Source organism: Thrips palmi, unplaced genomic scaffold, assembly GCF_012932325.1.
Source record: "Thrips palmi isolate BJ-2018 unplaced genomic scaffold, TpBJ-2018v1 HiC_scaffold_10, whole genome shotgun sequence".
In the NCBI taxonomy this organism is placed as follows: Eukaryota; Metazoa; Arthropoda; class Insecta; order Thysanoptera; family Thripidae; genus Thrips; species Thrips palmi.
In genome coordinates this window covers 5,527,197-5,545,372 of record NW_023144621.1, presented here as the reverse complement: position 1 = coordinate 5,545,372, position 18,176 = coordinate 5,527,197, and the positions used below count along the sequence as shown (strand labels likewise).

Here is an 18,176-nt window from a genome sequence, read left to right as displayed (position 1 = left end):
CGGCGTCACCATTCGCTGAGTCCTGAGAATAACAAGATTGAACCTCAGAGGGCCCTACACTGCAAGGACCTTCCTCCTCTACTTCCGGCTGAACAATACAGTGTGTGTTTGTGTGCGTGCGCGCTCTCCGGCTTAAGACCAGGCCGTCGTCCGTGTGTGGATGTCAGCTCAAGGAAAATAGCAGGCCGGTCCGCCCCTAGTCCGCGAGGGCGCGGCGCGGCGAGGCAGGCAGGTGCAGCGAGGCGCCCCCTCCAGCGGCGGGCAGCTACCCCCACCGGCCGCGCTGGGCGCCACCCTCTGGCAGGCGCCGCCCCCGGCGGCATCGCAACCCCACCACTTGGGCGCTAGCGCCAGGGCGCCGGCCCGGCCCCGCCGCCCCCCGCGGCCCCCGCCGCCCCCACTGGCGCCCTCCGCGGCGTCCTGCCCCTCAGTGCGAGCCCCGCGGATGAGCCAGGCAGAGTCCGCCGCGACGCCCCTGTGCCGCTTGCCGGTCCGCCTGCCGGTGCCCTCGGCCGGCGCGGCCAGCCCGACGGCCAGCCCGACGGCCAGCCCGACTGGCAGACAGCCGGACCGCCACGTGCGCGCTATGATCATGGAGTGCGCCGTGGACTTCTCGTCCAGCGAGCGCGGCAGCAACGCCTCGTCGCCGCGCGTCGACGCCTCGCCGTCGGCGGCGCTCGGCAAGGGTGCCGGGCCTGCGCTTCCGCGCGAAACCTCGCCGCCGCACACGCCGCCGCGCGACGCCACGCCCAACAACAACAACAACAACAACAACAACAACATCAACAGCAAGGACATGGAGGGCCCCATGGCGCTGATGGCGCCGCACGTGCTGGGCCCCCACGGCCCCCCGCACCCCATGCCGCCGCCGGGGCACCCGCACCCCATGTCGCCCATGCGGCACCTCGGGCCGCCGGGACTCGGGCTCTTCAACTCGCTCATGGGGTCCCCGCTGGAGTTCATGGCGGCGGCCCAGGCGCAGGCCCAGGCCCACCACGGCCACCCGCCGGGCCACCCGCAGGGCCACCCCGGAGCCCACGGCGCCGGCCACCCGGGCGGCCACCCCGCCGGCCACCCGGGCCACCCGCCCCGGTCGTACAACAGCCCGCCGCCCATCTCCAGCTCGGACCCCACGGCCAACGAGTGCAAGCTGGTGACGTACCGCGGCCAGAAGGTGGCCGCCTTCATGATCAACGGCGAGACCATGCTGTGCCTGCCGCAGGCCTTCGAGCTCTTCCTGAAGCACCTGGTGGGCGGGCTGCACACCGTGTACACCAAGCTCAAGCGCCTGGACATTGTGCCACTCGTGTGCAACGTGGAGCAGGTCCGCATCCTGAGGGGCCTGGGCGCCATCCAGCCCGGCGTCAACCGCTGCAAGCTGCTCTCCTGCAAGGACTTCGACACGCTGTACCGCGACTGCACCACGGCCAGGTAAGACCACTTAGCTAGTTGCCCGGCGCTACTGTCCCAAGCCCACTGCCAGCTCACAGCGAGCTCGGCACGAAGGCAGCTTTGTAACAATAATTGATTCCGCTGGGATTCGAACCCACGGCTGTGCACGGAGCACTGCGCGCACGCGAGGCCCGCCCGGCCAGCCACCCGACCCCACCAGCTGATTCCCTCTTGTTGTTGTTGGAAATGTTGTTTGTGTTGTTGTTGATTGTGTTGTTTTATCAGGAAGCCCGTTTTTACGTTGAATGCCTAGGCAGCTGGTCATCCGCTACTCGGTGTCAACTCGGAAATAAAAGTCGGGCCAACAGGCGGCTGGCCTGGCACTCAATTAATAAGTCCCTTGTTTATTTTTCTCTAATTTATTGGGGTGTTTTGGGTCCTTTCCGACTCCGCCCCGCTGACCGGTGCAGGAGGAGGGTACTACAGTCCGCGCCAGGAACGAGACGGGCCCAAGGCGCGATGAAGGAAACTGGGGGGAACCAGTGTCTGAATTAATCAGGGTTACCAACTCACTGGTAATTAAATTCGGGCCGTGCGGCTCGGCGCCGCGGCCGAAAAAGATATGTGAAACCCTTGTTTTGGGATGAAGGAGCACCTTAATGATATCCCTAATTGTGTGTCGCTGCCAGTTCTACCAACGCGCCGCGGTCTCGCGCGGTCTCGCGCGCAACAGTAGTGCCAACCTGTGAAATATGTAGCGGCGCTCCAACTTGTGTGATGAGGAACCTTAGGTTGGCAGCGGTGTCACTGGCGCCATTATTTATGGAGCTTAATTTGTGTGTGCCGCGGCCGCGGTGAGCGGGAGGGGGAAGGAAGAGGAGGAGGAGGAGGAGGAGAAGGAGGAGGAGGAGAAAAAGAAGAAGAAGAAAAAAGAAGAAGAAGAAGAAGAAGAAGAAGAAGAAGAAGAAGAAGAAGAAGAAGAAGAAGAAGAAGAAGAGGAAATGCCGGAGCGCACCTGCGCGCTCTGGCGGACGGAAAGGACACTGACACACGATAAAAGAGATGTCCGCGGAGTGGCGGAGCGTGGCCGTCGCTGATGAATTTCTTTGGCGGCGTAGCAGATAGAGAGAGATGGACGCAGCCAAGCAACTCTAGTGGCGGCACCATTCAACCGCAACCAACCCTCTTTTTCTCTCTCACTGTCTCCCTTTCTTTACGGATATATTCTTTCCTTTCTTGTTCGGGCGGGGCGCTACCGTCTCTGGGGAGGGCGAGTGAGGGGTGGGGGAGAGAGGGAGGGAGGGGAGGGGAGGTCGTGACCCAGTCCGCTGCGTTTTCATTCGGGTGAGATGAGGGACGGTAACGCGCTGCACTCGGGGCTTTCCGTTCGATAACTCGAGGGGCGGCTGTTCGATGTCTCCCGTTCGATATCTCGAGATATCTCGATGGCGGGGCGCGGCGTGTGTGACTGCGAGTCAAACTCCCCCGCCGTTTCCCCCGGCGGTGCTGCAGCGCTTTGCAGGCAGAGGGAAGGAGATGCACGATGAGCATCAAGAAGTGCACGGGGAGGAGGCCAGGCCAAGTCGTGCTGATAAGTAGCATGAAAAAGGAGAAAAAATAACGAAGCAAAAAAAAAATGAAACAGGGAAACAAGAGCTCGGCGGGACAGCGCCGCCACGCTCCCAGACTTCCAGGCGATCGAGATCTTCGGAAGCAATCCCCACCAGCAAATCCGCGGGACGCGGTTCCTCGGGTCGTGCCGGCTGCAGGGGCGGGGTGGGGTAGGGCGGGGCGCGGCGGCGCGGGCGGGCGGGGGGGCGGGGCGGGCGGGGGGGGGCGGGGCGGGGCGGCGGCGCGGGAACGGAGAGCGAAGCGCCGGGCGCAAAGGTAAGAGAGAGGTGTTGCCCTTTTCTCGCTCCAAGACAAAGAGGGAGTCTTCGCTACGATATCCAGCTAGGCCTTGTTTATTTTCATTCTTCTCGTTTCGAAGGCGGGATACAGCAGAGCTGGGCCTTCCCCCTCCCCCTCCCTCCTTCTCCTGCCCCTAGCGCCCAACCTCCACCCCCGCGGGCACCCCGTCCGAGTCCCTACGACTTCCGACAAGCCAAGGCAGCAAAGGCACGAACAGGGGACCGAGTCTGGAGCTGCCACAGGGGTTGCCTACCCTTTGCGAGGCGGGCGTGCCCAGCAAGACACACTGTGAGCTTTCGTATTCACCGCGACCATCTCCCCTCGGCAGACTTAGCCTCACCAACACACTCACAAGCAACCGGAACCACACGAATAACAGCAGACTTTAATTAAAACTAAAACCCTGGTCGGAACTGTGTAAATCCGGGCGCATATGAGCAGGAGCTTTGCTGTGCGGATTCATCATATCATCTTCACGACGAGCAAACAAGAAGAGCAACAACAACAGCAGCAACACACGTGTGCAAAGTCACACACACACACACACGCACGCACGCACGCAGACACGCTCCTTAGAGATTCCATAAATTCTCCGCTCCTGTGCAGCTACACCAGGAAAAGCGCGCGCATTTTGGGTCCCGCGCTGCAATATTTTTGTTGTTGTTGTCGTCGTCTCGTCTACTCCTTTTTAACCGTGCGGTGCGTCGTTCCATCCCGCCGCCCGGAAAGAAAAATACGTGAAAATAAATCTTTGTCTGGTGAATTTAAAAATAAAACAATAACAGACCAAAAAAAAGGCACAGCCCGAGAAGTTTTGCGGTCGGTGGGGGTGCGGGCGTTCCTAATTCTCAGGGTGAAACCGTGTGTGTGTGTGTGTGTGTGTGTGTGTGTGTGTGTGTGTGTGTGTGTGTGTGTGTGTGTGTGTGTGTGTGTGTGTGTGTGTGTGTGTGTGTGTGTGTGTGTGTGTGTCCGCGGGCGAGAGGCGCCCGCCTCGCCGTTGCCTTGCCGTGATCACCGCCCGCTAAAACATTCACAGTTCCATTACTGAGGGAGACAGACGCGGAATCAAGGGTTGCTGCTCCTCCCGCTACACATCCACCTAGGTGCGTGTGGGCTTAGGATCACTCTCGCGTGGCATGGGGAAGAGGGAGGGGGGTAGGGACGACGACGCCGCGGGGCAGCGCGGGGCAGCGAGGGGCAGCGAGGGGAGGGTTAACCCTGTCACACCCTGCCGGCGGCCTGCCCTCGATGTGCGGACTTGGGGGCGCGTACGCAAACTGCGAGACGGCCGTTTAGCTTTTGGATAGGAAAGGGAGGGGGAAGAGCAAGTACAAGAAGAGTCACACCTTGAACAAGTGACGGTTTGAAACGAACTGGTGTATTTTTCCCCTCCTGCACCCTCTAACTTTACGACATAATCAGGAAAGTTTACCTGACCATATTTAACTCTAGAGAGCTTTTCTCTAGGAGCTCTTAAGATTGTTTTGTTGTTGTTGAAAGAAATCGTCTGTGGGAAATATCTCTGCCCGGAGGGAAATTCCCCCTCCCTCCCCGCGAATGGCGGGGCAAACTTCCCGCCTCCGCAGACGGAAAGGTGTCGGACTGCGGAGGACTAATCCTTCGCTATGAATATGCGCGCTCGCTTTGCAAAGTACGATCCCGCGCGTGTAGTCTGGCTGTTAATTTGCAATTATATGAAACTCACGGGGCTGTGTCCTGAAGCCCGTCCACTGGGGGTGATTCAGCAAACACACCCACACGCACGCACACACACCTTCCTTCACCTCACTCGCATACTCGAATACTTATGCCAACACACACACACACACACACACACACACACACACACACACACACACACACACACACACACACACACACACACACACGAGGACTTTGCTGACAAGAACTGAGCCGCTGCTGACAGCAATTGGACGTGCATAATGTCTGCGCTTGAAGGTTCCGGCGCGGCCGCTCGCCGGCGTGACTAGTTTGAATTGAAAAGTAAAGGAAACGGTGACGGTTTGTTTTCCGAAGCTTTCCTCTCTCTCTCTCTCGTCGTAGTGCAGTTGTTTTAACAGACTCGGTAATGTGAACGCGTGTTCGAGTTTTCGCTCGCGGCACTCTGTCATCGGCTCGCAACAGCTGTCGTCGCGTTGCGGCTGTGTGAGAATTCCTGGGAGGTGGTTCACACTCTGGAGTCGGTAATTGCTGAAGGATCGCGTCAGAATATGAAAGTTTATTCACGCACAATTATCAACCCGTTTGTCAGCCTTCAAGATAACGTGTGCTTTTTTTGCTATGCCTGCGTGTTTTCTGCCCTCAGTTTCGTAGACTCCAAGCAAACCGTCTATAAAGAGAACCGAAAAGTAAAAACAGCTTTTAGTGCCGCCCTCGCGCTGCGGCAGGCTGCGGCGTGCGGATAACGACTCGACGCGTTACGGCGCTCACACCTATCAGGAGGGATGAAGAAACGTTATTGGCAGTTGGCACCGCCTGTAAATAGAGACGTGTTATTTGCACGACGCCGCTCATAAAAGCACCGCCTTGTCGCAATGAAACGCAAGCAGCGCGTCTTGTGGGAACGTAATCTAGCGGGCGGTGACAAGTACACACAGCTACTGTTCCGCTATCAATTTACACGGTGAGAAGCGGCGCAGCACGTGGGCGCTTTTTTTTGTTATCTCGGGGCTGGATTTGGGAAGCAGGGTCCCGTTTTTAAACAACAGCAGCAGCAACAACACCAACAGCAACAAGGAGACGAAACAACATTTGGTGTGTCCACCCGGTGCGACCATGCCGGACCAAGAGTGTTGACCTCATTACCTATTGGAGTGGCCGGGAAGGACGGGACACTCCCCCAGGTCGGTTTGTCTTATCTACCATCAGAGCCTCCTTGTCCCACCATCGCGCTCCCCCCACCATCACCGCCACCACCGCCCCACCACCACCACCACCACCTCGACGCGCTTTCTTGATCCAATTTCTACGTGATGATTGCCAGCCTGCAACACCCTTCGGCCTTCGTCGCCTGAAGCAGTCCGCCCTCGGGCCAGCCGTCGGCCCAGCCCTTGGAAGGCCATTCACAGCAACTAGATGGACTCGGTGACACAAATTGGTCTGCAATTTCCGGCCAAAACCCTTTGTGGATCTTGCGAAAAGAACAACAACAACAACAACAATAACCTCCCCCAACACCAACACCGACCTACCTCTTCTACCTCTTCCACTTCATCAAACTCTTCTTTCTCTGCACTTCTTCTTCCTCAACCCCGTCCTCCTCTGCCCTTACCACTGCCACCACCACAGCAGTGATTGCGGTCAACGGCGTTTCCGGGATTCAATCGAACCTATCTTTGAACGGACGTGGGAGGCCTTGGACCCAATATCCCAGCGTCCCGGAATCGGAGCTAGATTTATGTCCCTTCGAGGTCCGCCGCAGCGCCACAGCTCCACTGCACTGTGATCCAAGCGGAAGGACGCGCGACCACAATAAGTCGCAGCCTTCTATAAATCTATCGGATGAAGGGTTCCCACTGCCAAATGAAATACAAGGCGCTGATATAGTGGGCAGAGGATGAGGCGGCACGCTATCTCTCTTTCTGGTGGCCTGGCATCGCCCGTGTCGAGGTGGCGTCTAATATGTGCGATATATGGGCAATTCTTTCCCATTAGGCCACCGTCGCGGGCAGGCCCAGGCCGCCCCAGCCGCCGAGGGCCCTGCGGGGGGCCGACGCCCACAGCGAGCCCACAGCGAGGGCCCCACTTGAGGCTTTCCTCATATCTCGGGCTGAGGGTGGCTAGCGACGCCCAGGGGGAGGCGGGCAGCCACCGTCTCCAGGCCAAATCCACCAAATTGTCCCAGCTTCGCCATCACCTGCGGCAACTAGATTGGAGCTTGACCCTGAACTCTCCACAGGCCACCCAAAGGCCACCAGACCTGGCCGAGTCGTTTCTTCGATCGAAGCCTTCAGATGGATTTCATCTTCCGTGCCATTTTTAACTTGACGACGATAAAGCTACTGTTCCCTGGAAAATAGAGTGTCTTCTATCTACATAGACCGGGCGTACTTTTTATCTTTCATGGTCTCCCCAAACGACGTGCGGTGTTGAGTCCGGTGACCAACCCCTTCGCTGCGCCCTGCTTCATTTACAGAACTGCTTTTGTTCCACAATCGCGGCTTGCCTATTTCCGCACGCAGCACGGTCGGTTCTTTCCCTTCCGAGGAAGTTTACACACGTAATCTGTCTTCCTCTCATTTCTTTTTATCTTTCCCCTTTTAATTTCCACCCCGCCTTCCGTCGTAATCCCTTCCTATTGTCGCGGCTCACATGTTTCCGCTCTGTTTATCATTCCCTCTCTTTGTTCTTCTTCTTCTGGCCGGTTAATTTGATCTAGGTGGGTGGGTGAGTTTAGCCTGGAGTGCCTTGAGGTTTGCTCAACGTACTTGAACCGGGAAATGTGAGTTGTGGCCTGAAGCATGAGGGTACGTACCTACATCTCGAGTTGTTCAACCAGGTCGTTTGAAGGACGGGTTTGGTCTAGATACTCAGATACCATACATGTTGGTGATAGCCGATGTCTCAGAGGGTATTGCTCAGTGCGCATGGAGAGGGTCCATAGTTTGCTCACCAATCTCCTCCCAGTGCTCTGCCTTCATCTTAAGCGGGCAGAAGACATTGCTTAATGCGCATGAAGCGGGTTCACAGTTTGCTTTTCCTTCCTCCGCCCCGCCCGGCGCTCAACAGTGCTCCGCCAGCCCCGGAAACATCCTCCTGCTTGTATTGCGAGGGTGAGCCAGCGCGGAGGGGAGAAGCCGGGGCTTTATCTGTATCTGCGAATGCAACAGTTCCAGCTTTGTGCGTGTCTCTGTGTGGGTGTGTGAGTGAGAGGGAGAGAGAGAGAGCGAGGGGCGGTGGCGGCGTGGGTGAGCGAGACAGACACACACACCTGTTGGCGCTGCTGGGGGAAGTGCCGGCGGCCAAGTGAGGAATCACAGATAAACTGGGGGATTGTCGGAGGGAGACTGGCTGGCTGGGGCCGCGCAGCAAATGGAATCCCGTGGGGCCTAAATGAAGTCAGCGTCACCAACTTGTCTGTCGCTCACGCCTTTCCCTACGCAGACTTGCCTCCGTCTAGTCTCCCCCATCGCTCCGCCCTGGCCGGCACACAATGGGCCAGAGGCAGCCAAAATCCCAGACGCGTTTTGAGCTCCAGAGTCGCTAAATGGGACTCAAAACGACCGTGTGACCCCATCAATGGATTGCTCTCCGAACGAGGAATCCGTTGGTGGGGTCACACGTAAGGTTCAAATCCTGCTTAGCGACTCTGGAGCTCAAAACGCGTCTAGAGCTTTGGCTGCCTCCACCAGCCTTCTGGCCCACTGTGGGGCAGCAGGCCGGGCAGCAGGCCAGGCGGTCGTGCCAACTTCCGGCCCAGTGTCTCCGCCAATTACATCCAACTAAGTGACCACGCCGGGCTGCGCCGGCCGGGCAGGGGGGACTCAGGGACGCCCTCTCCTTTATAATCTTTCCTTCTCTCTTCCTCCCTCGCGCGCATCAAATTGTTTCGCGTGCGGCTTTTAAAAAGTCCCGCAGCATTTCCCTCTCTCGTCACTCTGACTTGTTCTAAAACTGAAATGATTGCATTCACTTCTAGTGGTGCCCCCTCCCCCTTTTCCAGTGCAACGAGGCCTCCGCGACCTTTATGTTTTATTCATTGTTCTCGCACAACCGAAACAGAAAGCGGTCAAACTGCGCCGCGCCGGCCATGCCGGTGCAGTCCCTTCCCCTCCCTTCACCGAGCTGCCGTGCCCCCCGCTCATTTGAGAAACGAAAAAACTGATGCATTTCGTTGATAATTTTTGAGCGTTCGCGCGCTCGCTCGCTCGACGCTCCTCGTCGCTCTCAACACGAAAATGGCGGCTGGACGCACTGCCATGTTTCCTAGTCGCACAACACGGTGACAAGCGTTCACACGCGCAGAGACGGACTGGACAGGACGCGCCTTCTCCCTTCGCTGACGCGAACCACACGCGCTGGCGCTGCCAAGGCGCTGCCAAGGCGCTGCCAAGGCGCTGCCAAGGCGCTGCCAAGGCGCTGCCAAGGCGCTGCCAAGGCGCTGCCAAGGCGCTGCCAAGGCGCTGCCAAGGCGCTGCCAAGGCGCTGCCAAGGCGCTGCCAAGGCGCTGCCAAGGCGCTGCCAAGGCGCTGCCAAGGCGCTGCCAAGGCGCTGCCAAGGCGCTGCCGAGGCACTGCCAAGCCACAGCGCGGCCCATCCTAGGAGGGACTTGATTGGCTGCCTAATCATTTCATAACGGTAGAGAGCCGCATCAAACACCTGCTATTAAAGGCTAACGGAGAGTCCATTTGTCCGGCGGAGGGTCCAACATCCTGGCCGCGGAGCAGCGCGAAGGTCACCCACCAATTTCACCTCCGAGGTATCCACACAACTTTCCTGGCGTATCGTGCCAAAGCTACCGCGGAAAAAGAACCCAGTTTTTGTGGTTTTTTTTCGGGAAAGGGAGCTGTTTTGGCGGTGGTGATGATTTAATCAGGTCTGCAGCAAACGCGATTGGCTGTGTTTGGCGTGCGACAGTGACTAGGCCCCTTGCGTGTGCACGGCCAGCCCGGCCACGCACACTTTTCAACCCTTTTCCTTTCCTTCCCCTCGGGCGGCAATTAAAGATTGAAATGGAATAACTGCTGCGGCCCTCGAACATGGCCGCGCCGACTTGACGAATCCAGGAAAGGGGTGAAAAAGAACGGCGTGCAGTCGGCCAGAAGATCGGTTTAGGCGGACTCACCCTGGAAGTGGAAAGCATGCGCGATTCGTGGTCGTCCTTGGGGTTTGTAGAACAAAGTAGTTGGAATAAGTATCTCTGTGACGTGCTACCCAAGTAGACTTTGGGGCTGTGGATCTCAAAACGTTCTTCGAAGTCCACGTGATCCGCCCAGACTGATCCTCCGGGGCGTGTCTGGCTTTGGAAAATAAATACCGATTGCCACCGTGCAGAGTACAAAAAGCGTGACACTCCGTGACGGGGCCGCCGTGCGCCGGGTTCGACAATGGGCCGGTGAAAGAAAGATCAACACTTACTCTTGTTGTCTCGGAGTCCCATTTCGATCAAAGCATAACAGTCGACAATGAGATATGATATGATTCGATTCGACGCGACGGCACCGCCGCCATTGTCTGCCCCATTGTTGCGGCAATGGACTTGCTGCATTCCAGCAGCCATCATTACGCGTTCTGGAAACACAACCCTTATTCGCAGTCCGATCTGATTATTGGCAGGACGGCCGTGCGTATAACGCCCTGCGCGCGGGAGGCCCCGCCTCGGCATGCGGCGCACTATTCAGCCGTTAATTGATTTCGATGCTGGGTTCCATTATGTGTTTTCGTTGGATTGTTGTATGCCAAAGTGTCTGGGGTTATTAATGACGCCTATTGACAAGTCCTGACGGGGCGCCGCCACCGCCTTCTCGCAGGCAGTTTGCGTGACAAAAAAAGGACACGCGTCATCAAAGATAGAAGGCGCCGGTATCAATTCGATCGCAGGTGGTTTCCACATTCCAACACGCTGTTTTCCTGGCTAAATAATGTATGCATGCCGCTGCCACTATTCTGTCGAAGACTGTGCGTTTGCAATATCGCAAGTTTGAGATTGGTGTTGCGTGGATTCAAAAGCCGCCGCTCCCACCACAGCCTTTCGAAAGGAAGGCCGAACTCTGAACCCGGCGAGGCGTCATCGAGAAGGCGTCGGTGGAAGTAGGCCAGGGCGTGTTCGACTACTCATTAATAGCCGTTGCGGTGGGAGTGCGACGTGTTACATGTGTTTGTCCTTCCGGTGAAAATGACGATGCTACTGACGTGGGTGGGATGAAGCATCACAAAAAAGCCAGTCTCATCATCGGCCGATACGAAATGGTTTCCCTTTGTTGACGACTGGTAACTGGGCCCCTCGCAGAGCCCCTGATTTGTTTGTTTTCCACGGTCAGGTGTGAATAGCCACCGGAAAAGAGTAAAAAATAGTAGAAATTTGTTAAAAACAGTCTCTGTATGTAGGTCTCTTTGTTACTTTGACACAGTAGCCTCAAAATCTTGAACAGTGTCCTGCTCTGCAGACGAACTATACTAGAAACTTTGGGTAGTGACGGAAGTCAAGCTGGAGTTGGTCAAGTTACCGAGTCAACACTCTCGAGCGAGCGGTCACCACTGGTCGGTCTTTGAGGAACCTGATCGGCGCGCCGCGGTGAGAAGTGGAAGCCACCCGGGCTCGTTGTCTCCTGTAATTTTCTCGAGGCGGGAATGAATATTTTAAGCACGTGGGAGGACTTGGGTAAAATTATAACAAATCCCAGTCGGGATTCTTGCAGAGAGGCAACTCGGTGTCACGCAATTACTTTAAAAAAGGTAAAAAAAAGTTTCTACTCCGGCTGAACATGAATCCTGCAACACTGCGGGGTAATTACCACAATAATAACACGGGACACAAAACTACTGACCCTGCTTATCAACCATCTCTCTCCCTCCCCCTCCTTTTTATGCGTCCCTCTCTTTCCCTCTCGCTCTCTCGTTGCGACGAATGGCAGGGCAGCCCACGGGAGGGAAATAAAATGGCGCGTGTTCCAAGTGCGGCCTTTCTACATGGTGACATTTTCGCGAAAAAAGAAAGGGTACTCTTTGGGTTCGGCAGTCGAACTTCCTCAATTCCTCTTGCCTGTTGCTTTTTCCCGAGAGTGTACGGCAGCTGGCGTGAGGTAGCCTGATGCCTTGCCGCGCCGCCTGCCGGGCAGTGCCCAGCCCAGGCAGTGCCCAGGCAGTGCCCAGGCAGTGGAGCCAAAAGGCCGTAACTCGAACGACCGCCCAGTCAGCCGGCACCTCGCCGCCGAGCGCCGCCAGTTGCGTGGCTTTGCAAAGGGCAAGAGTTGCAGTGACGGCCGGGGCACTGCCTGGGCTTGGCTGCGCTGAACGCCTCTCCATATCGTACCGGCGTTGTTCCACTCACCAGGTTGATTGCCGACGCACTGTCGAAAAAAGTGGAGAAATGTTGCCGACTAAAGAGCCAAAAATGTTGTCAACTTTAAGAGGGGAGCTCAATTCCTTTGCCGTGTGCTGATTATGATGAGACGAACGGCTCTGATGTTTTTCGTCTTGGCGTAACATCATTCAGTACGCTCATGTCGTCTCTCAAATAATATTCCGTCGAAAAATTTAGGCATCTTCCAGTTGCGGGTACGCACAAGGCCGTTGCCTCCCTGCGCATAGAGCACGACAAAAGTATTCGCAGACGTCCACTACGACACTGCCGCTTTCACCGAACACCACTCGACGCGCCGCCAGCTCTCTTCGATATTCGCAGGCACGCCCTGGTGGCACGCCCGGCACGCCCCCGCCACGGTGCTATTGGCAGCCGCGCGTCGTCTGCTGGTGACTGCCAATAACGTTTTGGCTCGGCCGGTTTCGCATACCACTGGCTCGGCGCTCCGCTGTTCCGCTGTTCCAGCTAATAGGGAGTGTTTTCGCAGAACAGCGTCTGCCGAGCTGTCTGCCAGGCAGCGGAGACTACACAGCCAAGCCTCGGACGTTGACTCGCGTCGCTCCCGGCAGCTGGTCGGGCACCGGCGGCGTCTTCAAATATATTTGCCATAACTTTTTAACGCTCCTACCGGGTAGAGGCTGCTGGAAGGCTTGCCAAATCCTGAAATAATTGTTCAATAAATATTTTAAATCGTCAAACAATTTGGTAATTTATCTTTAAAATCTCGTTTTTATAGTTTGTGTGGTCTTCTTGAGCGTTACATTCAGACATGTTGCGGACGACAACACAGGATGCAGAAGGACTCAAAAGAAGGGACAAAAGTACTGCGATATTTTTTTGGGCGTGTAGCCGGGCGCTACGCCGGTACGGACTGCAGACGGGTAGCCCATAAATGGCCGCAAACACATAAACCTTGCGTTGTGTCCGATCGGGGCGCTTTGTTTAACCTTTAATACGTTTGGGAGCGAAGCACTGCACAGCCAAGCTGGCACCGCGAGAGGCTTCGTCTGTCAGGGACGAGCCGAGGGGGAGAGGGGGAAAAGGCATCATCGTACCGGCCGCTCAAATACCTCGCCAAGTTTCCGAGAGCCATTCACATTCAGGTTCAAAAGCAGAGGCCCGGTCCGCCCGATTCGAGGTCCCGCCAGTCCCGCCCGTTTACCACCTATCCACAGTGGGCCAGAAGGCCGGCGGAAGGCAGCCCAAACTCTTCACACTTTTTGAGCTACAGAGTCGCTAAACAGGACTGGAACCCAACGTGTGACCCCATCGATGGACCCCATGGGGTTACATGTTCGGTTCAAGTCCCATTTAGCGACTCTGGAGCTCAAAACGGGTCTAGGGTTTGGGCCGCCTCCACCGGTCTTCTGGCCCACTGTGCGGCAGTCCCTCGCGTTTACCGCCTCTCACCCAAATCACGCGCGTGTGTCCGACACGACCGTGTCTATTAATGTTCCTGTTTATGTGGGGCGTATTTACGCAGTCAGCTGAGAAAGGGGCGAGCCGAAACACCTCCGAAGAGAACGAGAAGTACTCTGCCAAAAATAGAACGAGTATAAATGGAAGCGAGCGAGTGTCGTCGTTACACCAATGACTTTCTTTCGTAAGGGCCGAATGTGAGGCTCAACAGTGTGACTCATGAGGTGTAAACGTGGGAAAAAGGCAGTCCTGCAGCGCGCGCGCTCACACACACACACACACACTCGCACGCACGCACACACACACCTGATAACTTAGGCGCGTATAGTCCATAAAACGCGCCCATTTGAAGAAGACATTCATTCACGGCGACATCGGCCGCTCATTCCCGCGTGGGACGAACACGTTAATCAGTGGCCGAAAGTGAGAAACAAGGAAAAGAAGCCGGTGGATAAGACGGAGAGGGAGCTACGGGGAAAGGGGGGAAGGGGGAGGGGGGAGATCGAAGGTGTAAACAGTAAAGAACTTTAGGCGCCGACAGGGTGGGTGAGAGCATGGATGTTGGCACCGCGGGGGGGCCGGCCGGTCGGCCGCGGCACCGCCTCATCATTTGTATCTTTCCGCTATTTATAAAACCAAAAAACTGTTGGGCCAGGCCAGTGGCATTGTTTCAGTAACGGAACGAATGTGTATTCCAATTGTTAATCACGAGATGTAGAATCTCAGCTCGAAGCTAGTAGTCCCCCCCCCCCCCACACACACACACACGGCAGTGGAGCTGCGGACCTCCCCGCGCCCCAAACATGCACACAGATCTATCACTGTCTCCAGAGTCGAATCCACGGTCCGTCCGATGCCACGGTCCGATTAAGGCTGTTGGTTTACACCTCAGCACACGTATCGACAGATGGCCTCACGTTTTTTTTTTCGTCTGCCTTCCCAGAGACGTGGCGATGCACTTTCCTGCGAGAAAACAAAGGAAATGAGTAAAAGTACGATTGCATAAGCAAAGGGAAAGGTTATCACATACGACATTGCTGTTTATTTCTAGTCTGACTTAAGGAAAACTTACGAAACTATTCAAAAATTCAGCAAATAGTAAATTTGACGCTCTGTTTTGTTCGCAGGTGCCTGATGTCCCAGCGGGCCCCGACGGACAGGTGAGAACCAGAATTTGAGTCAATATCCGAGTGTGTTTCGACCCGCTCGTAAAAGCAAAAGCCGTATAGGAATCTTGTTACGGCATTCTTGCAGATCGACGCACTATCGTCATAAATCCTGCCGGTTTCATTCCCATCGCAATATTATTGGTTTCTAACGCTTTCCCCCTTTTTTTCCCGCCCGAGTACCTGCGATGTGTGTTTTAGGCGACGGGGCGGGGGGAGCGTTTTCATTTTGAAACGTTTCCCCTGCGCGTCGCGCAAAAATATACAAATTAGAGCGGCGCCTTCTTTTTATTTGCGACCTAATTGGAAAATCCGCGCCGGCTGAGACGCGGGGAAGATTAGAGAAGGAGGGAGTGTGACGTCGGACAAGGAGGGAGAGACACCAGACGAGGGAAAGAGCGCCGGGAATCAGACGCGAGTTTATTAGTTGGGGGTGGCACGTAACGGGGGTCTTGTTGATACCTATGAAAATACGGAGTTATGCCCTTTTTCTCCCTTTTGCTTCTTTTTTTATTTCTAATCATCTGGGAATATCTTCCAAAGCGAAGGGAGCGGTAAAGGGAGCAGCGCCTCTTTGCTTTATGCAAACGAAGCGCCGGAACTTACGACGTTTGGATTCCGTGAGCAGTACGTAGTCATTCGAATCCACTCGACCCCTTACTTGACTGGATTTCAGTGGGGGTGACTCACCTCAGCGGTATACGGGTATACGGTAGTAGTGCACTCCGTCCCCTTTTTCGTCACTCTGCCAAATGCTCCCAGGTGTGTGTGTGTGTGTGTGTGTGTGTGTGTGTGTGTCTGTGTGTGTGTGTGGTGTCACCAAGGTGTCACTCGCGTGACGTGGCGCCCTGGCGTGCCGCCGCCGGTGAGCTGTCGCTTTTCGCACGTACCTACACCGACAAAGGTGGCGGTCTCCTTGCCGCCTTTGCCGCCGCCTCACTGTGTGTTGTGTGTGTGTGTGTGTGTGTGTGTGTGTGTGAGTGTGTGTGTGAGTGTGTGTGCGTACCTGAAGACCCCGTAGGGGGCCCGCGTGTTGCCGAAGATCCTCGGCTACTGCTGCTGATTTAGCGCGCGAGCTCTCACGAGTATCGAATAGGACAGAGATGAGCCAGAGAGATAGCCAGAAAACACACTGACGGACACACACACACACACAGACTCACACACACACACCACTGGTACACTGATACACACGGTGGCACGCGGTCCTTTTGACACCGTGCTAATCCCGATCACCGCCCACACGCTTTGCGCTAACATTAGTGTTGTACGCCGCTTGTCTCTCTCTCTCTCTCTCTCTCTCTCTCTCTCTCTCTCTCTCTCTCTCTCTCTCTCTCTCTCTCTCTCCGCCGCCACGCACGCACACTGCGTACCACTACCGTTTCCCTGGAATTTGGAACACGAATTGATTTTTTTTTTCGTCCGCGCTGGATGTTGCTCTGCGACAGACTGTGTGTACAAAGGGATTTTCCTCGCCTGTCTTACAGTGGCTGCACGGCCAGGCGCGGCCAGGCACGGCAGACGAAAGGATTTACCCCGCGACAACCGTTGCGGACCGATGCATGTGCGCATGTCAACATCATCATGGCGGCACTCCGTATTTCACATTGTATTGTACTTATTTTAGTCGCCGCTCGTTTGCCCTTCTCCTTTTTGCCCGGCCTCTCTGCGCCTTTCACGTTGCGTTCGATGTATCGAAGCGCAAACCGCATGCGACAGCGGCAGGGCACATCATGGGAGGTATACAGTCACGCAAAAGTCAGGCGACAGAGACGGAGGAAAAAGAAGCAAAGGGCCCTTGAGCAGTATTCGGTTTTGTGCGGTCGGCATCTTAACATTGGAGATTCGTGCTCAAGATAAAATAAGTTCAAAAGTTGAATTTTAAAAATAAATTCACCCGGTTTTTTATTTAACGCTAACGCTCAACGTTTTGGGATTATAGACACCCGAAGTTCGTGGCGCCACGGACTACCTGTTGGCCGTGACTGATGGTACCCGTAATGAGTCTGGCCAGCCGGGTCATTTATAATGAAACAATGCGTGGAGGGCGGTGCCATTGTCTAGATATGTGACAGGTGGTGTGTGATTTGACTGCCGTGGGGGCGGTGCCGGGCGGTGGCGGGCGGTGCCGGGCGCTGCCCGGCGTCTGTAGGTTCGCCTCCCGCCGCCTCTCGTCTCCGTCGCTCCCGTGGGATATGTGGTCCTGCGAGACGAGGAAGGAAGATGCTGCCACTGTTGTAATCGTATTCCCGACTCTGATTCGACCCGTAGTGCTGCCAACGTTACTCTGTGAAAAACGTTCCGGAGCGCACGTAAGCTTTTTCAAAAAGAGTTGTGCGGCAAAATGGTCCTTCGGGGAACGGCCTGGCGGTGTACTTTGGCGGCGACCTGTAGTCACACTCGAGCGAGAAGAGAGACAGACTAAGCTGGTAAGTCTGGCAAAATGATGATCCGACCGACTCATGCAGTGAGCAGAGCAGAAGGAATCCATCCTCACCCGTCAGTCACGGTTCGAGCCACGCCAGTTGGGTGTCACTGGAAAGAAGATCAAGAAGGAGAAGAAGGAGAAGAAGCGCCTCCCTTTATTCGGATTCGCGTGGGATATTTCGGGTGTCGGGGCCACGTATGAAGCTTCTTCACAGCAATGATGAGTTGCATAATTAACGAGGTATGTCAGTGCGCTGCCCGCCCGGCCCGCCACGCCCCGCCACGCCCCGCCACGCCCCGGCACGCCCCGCCACGCCCCGCCACGCCACGCCCCGCCACGCCCCGCCACGCCCCGCCACGCCTTTCTCACTCCGGCCGACCGGACACCCGGCCCGTTTGTACGCGCCCGTTTCCCTACTTTTTGAGCTCCCTAAAAGGCGGGGAGGGGGAAGTGTCGTATTTTATGATTCTCCGCCAGACAATCCAATAATTCATATATTTATACGCGGAAGCGCCTCGCTTCGCGCTAAAAGTTTGGAGGGAGCGTAATGGCGCAGACGCTAGAAGGCGGTGGAACGGCGCGGTAAGTCCAAATGGGCCGCGGCGGCGGCAGCGAGAAGGCGGTGAGAATCACAGCCCGAAATGAATCTTGACAGCCTCGGCCCCGCGCCGCCCCGCGCCAGTCGGTCACTTTAGCTGAGAGCTAGGGTGGCCACTCGCCACTCGGACACGGAATGGACAGGACTGCCAACCTCGAGTAATTGGACAATTCAATTTGATGCTCAGTCAAGCAGGGAACACTCATTGACGCGGCCCAT

General features: G+C 56.2%; 1 protein-coding gene across 1 annotated transcript in view; it reads left to right on the top strand.

Moving 5' to 3' along the window:
* The first annotated feature begins 796 nt into the window (after nucleotides 1-796).
* LOC117654496 (dachshund homolog 1-like) overlaps nucleotides 797-18,176 on the top strand; it is a 28,071-nt gene continuing 10,691 nt past the window's right edge. The window contains exons 1-2 of the mRNA XM_034401163.1: nucleotides 797-1,431; nucleotides 14,893-14,925. Of these exons, the coding sequence (XP_034257054.1) occupies nucleotides 797-1,431; nucleotides 14,893-14,925 (668 nt within the window). The remainder of the gene's footprint in view (nucleotides 1,432-14,892; nucleotides 14,926-18,176) is intronic.